The sequence below is a fragment of the Hipposideros armiger genome, unplaced genomic scaffold (assembly GCF_001890085.2).
Source record: "Hipposideros armiger isolate ML-2016 unplaced genomic scaffold, ASM189008v1 scaffold_296, whole genome shotgun sequence".
Taxonomy (NCBI): Eukaryota; Metazoa; Chordata; class Mammalia; order Chiroptera; family Hipposideridae; genus Hipposideros; species Hipposideros armiger.
Window position 1 is genome coordinate 1,378,827 of NW_017731646.1, and position 2,976 is coordinate 1,381,802.

At 37.4% G+C, this 2,976-nt stretch overlaps 1 protein-coding gene across 1 annotated transcript in view; it reads left to right on the plus strand.

The window, feature by feature from the left end:
* Positions 1-2,976, plus strand: part of APC (APC regulator of Wnt signaling pathway) — a 157,830-nt gene that overhangs the window by 119,502 nt on the left and 35,352 nt on the right. Inside the window, exons 7-8 of the mRNA XM_019659127.1 lie at positions 827-911; positions 1,664-2,122. Of these exons, the coding sequence (XP_019514672.1) occupies positions 827-911; positions 1,664-2,122 (544 nt within the window). The remainder of the gene's footprint in view (positions 1-826; positions 912-1,663; positions 2,123-2,976) is intronic.

The following is a 2,976-nucleotide window of genomic DNA, read 5'->3' on the forward strand; positions in this document are numbered from 1 at the left end:
CTCACTAAACAATATATTTTCCATTAAATATAAATAATCCCATTAATTGTTTTCACAGCATGCTCTATATACTCTTTCTTTACTTTCGTAATGAAATAGCTCTTAAGGAAAGCATTACTGAAATAACTAAAGTCAATTTAAGAAGTAAGTTTTAGAGTAATCCATGATATTAATATGAGACTTAATCCTTTTAATAACTCACAATAGTTACTACTTGGGATCTCTGGTATGCAAGTAACTACTAGGAGTTGTATGTAGGTTATTTCTGATCTTCTCAAAAACACTGAAATATTCTTGTTCCTCTTTCTTTATTAAGTGAAAAACTGATACAAAGAAAAGTTTCAGGCAGCTGTTGTGTAATTAAATTGCAATTCAATCCTAGATCTATCCAGTATCACCATCTAGTTTTTACGTCAAGAAAATCTCTAATATTAAACATACTGCCGTGTGAAAACTGGCAACTAGAATACCTGTTCCTTTTGAAGTGATTTGCATAATATTAAGCCCTTACTACATTTTTTAATCCAGCTACTACCCTGTACATGTATTATTTCATTTAATCTTCACAGAGAAAACCCTATTAGGTAAATTCCTCCATTTTCCAACTGAGAAAACAGGCTCAGAGAAATCAAATAGCTTGGTAGTATCTCACAGCTTGCTGGTAAGTGTTGGAGCCAGAATTTGAAAGCCCATTTATTCACAGTTCTATACTGCCTTCCTAAAACTTTTATACCTAAGAGTAATGTGTGTTTACACATTTAGAGTAGAGTTTCTCAACCTCAGCACTATTGACTGGATACTTTATGTTGCATTGTGGTATCTTTAGCAGCATCCCTGGTCTGTACTAGATGCCCATAGCAATTCCTCCTGTGTCTGTGACAACCAAAAATGTCTCCAAGATATTGCCAAAAGTGAGGGAGGGAGGGCAAAATTGCCCCCCCCCCATTAAGAACCATTGATTTATAGACATGACACATTCTTTATATAATGTACTCTACTTTTATATAATAACCTTGAGCTTTGAAATAAGTGTGATCACAGTCTAGGAGAACAGGGTACTATAGAAATATTTCCTGTTTCTAATCAGTTTTTACGTAAATCCTTAGACTTTATTGTCTGAGAGTAATTGATGCTTAATGGTTGCTTTAAAAAAAATTGAGTAAGAATTCTGGCTTTGTACTCCCTATGTGATCATAGCATTGTTCTTTTTATGACAAACTATTTTTGCATATATAAGGGAGAAATCTTATAATTTTAACAATACCATTGTAATTACAATCCAATGAGGGTTAGTGATTGCTGATAACTAGTATAGTACATAAAGATTATAGAAAAATGTTTTCTATTTATTAATTATAGTTATAGATTAAAAGAAATAAACATTTTAATTGTGCAAAGAATTTAGATAGGCCACATTCCTTTCTATGCGTATATGTGAAATTAGTTGTTTCCCTTCATTATAATTGATGGATTATCACCAGCTGATCTAGACAAACAGCAATTTAAGTATGTTAGAACTTACTTTCTCTTTTAACGCTGTATACTAGCACTTACTATTATTTACTCCTATAAACAGATTGGTGATGATTATATAGATTTTGAAATAATGTTCATTACTTCATCCTGGAAAAAGTTTTTTGTTTTTTTAATGAGTTACAATAAGTATCCCATTCATCACTTCACTGGTGTTGGCTTTTAGATATTAAAGTCATAATTTTGTTTCTAAACTCATTTGGCCCACAGGTGGAAATGGTGTATTCATTGTTGTCAATGCTTGGTACTCATGATAAGGATGATATGTCACGAACTTTGCTAGCTATGTCTAGCTCCCAGGACAGCTGTATATCCATGCGACAGTCTGGATGTCTTCCTCTGCTCATCCAGCTTTTACATGGCAATGACAAAGACTCTGTGTTGTTGGGAAATTCTCGGGGCAGTAAAGAGGCTCGGGCCAGGGCCAGTGCAGCACTCCACAACATCATTCACTCACAGCCTGATGACAAGAGAGGCAGGCGTGAAATCCGAGTCCTTCATCTTTTGGAACAGATACGAGCTTACTGTGAAACCTGTTGGGAGTGGCAGGAAGCCCACGAACAAGGCATGGATCAGGACAAAAATCCAAGTATGTTCCCTGTAGTGTACATCATAGTGCATGTTACAAAGCCAATGTAAAGATTTTAAAAAGAAAACTTTTTCAGCTAGTGTGCTGTCTATGAATAGGAAAGGGAAATGCATATTAGCCATTTGCACTGCTAACATAGTTTAAGTCTATATTTCCCTAGAATAATTTAGCGAATGAATGTGTTATATGCACTACTATGCAGCCCCAAAAGAACAGGAAATCAAGAGAGACTGACAGAGTCATGGCATAGTACTAAAAAGAACTTGAGCAATTAGTTGCCCACCTCTCTCATTTTATAGATGAAGTTCAGGAAAGTGACTTGACATAAGTTCCTTCAGCTGTTGGTGACCATGCCATAGTCTTGTACACTCACATATCACTCTACTCAGTGGATACAGAGCTATGTTATACTGTTATTTGGCCCTCACAACAACCTTGTGAAGCAGGAAGGGAAGGTATTATCTCCATTTTACAGATGAAGAAACAGGCTCAGAAAGGCTAAAAGATTTGCCTGTGGCCTCACAGCTAGTAAGTGGTGCAGCAGCAACAGAGGCCAGATCTCCTGACTCTCAGCCCAGCGCTCTTCCTACTCACCCTCCTGCTCCAGGCGATGGGCTCCCATTGCTGGGGGTGATCAGCCACCCAGCTGTTTGATCAGGGAGAGACCCCTTGGCCACCAACCCCCTCTCCCTCAGGAGCAGGGAACATGGGAGTTGAGACCCTTGGGGACATAACTTACTTCATTCCTGTAGCAAGAACCAAAAGCAGTAAGTATGTAAGGTAAGACCTTCCTTTCACCTGATAAGAACACACACACACACACACACACACACACACACACACACACACACACA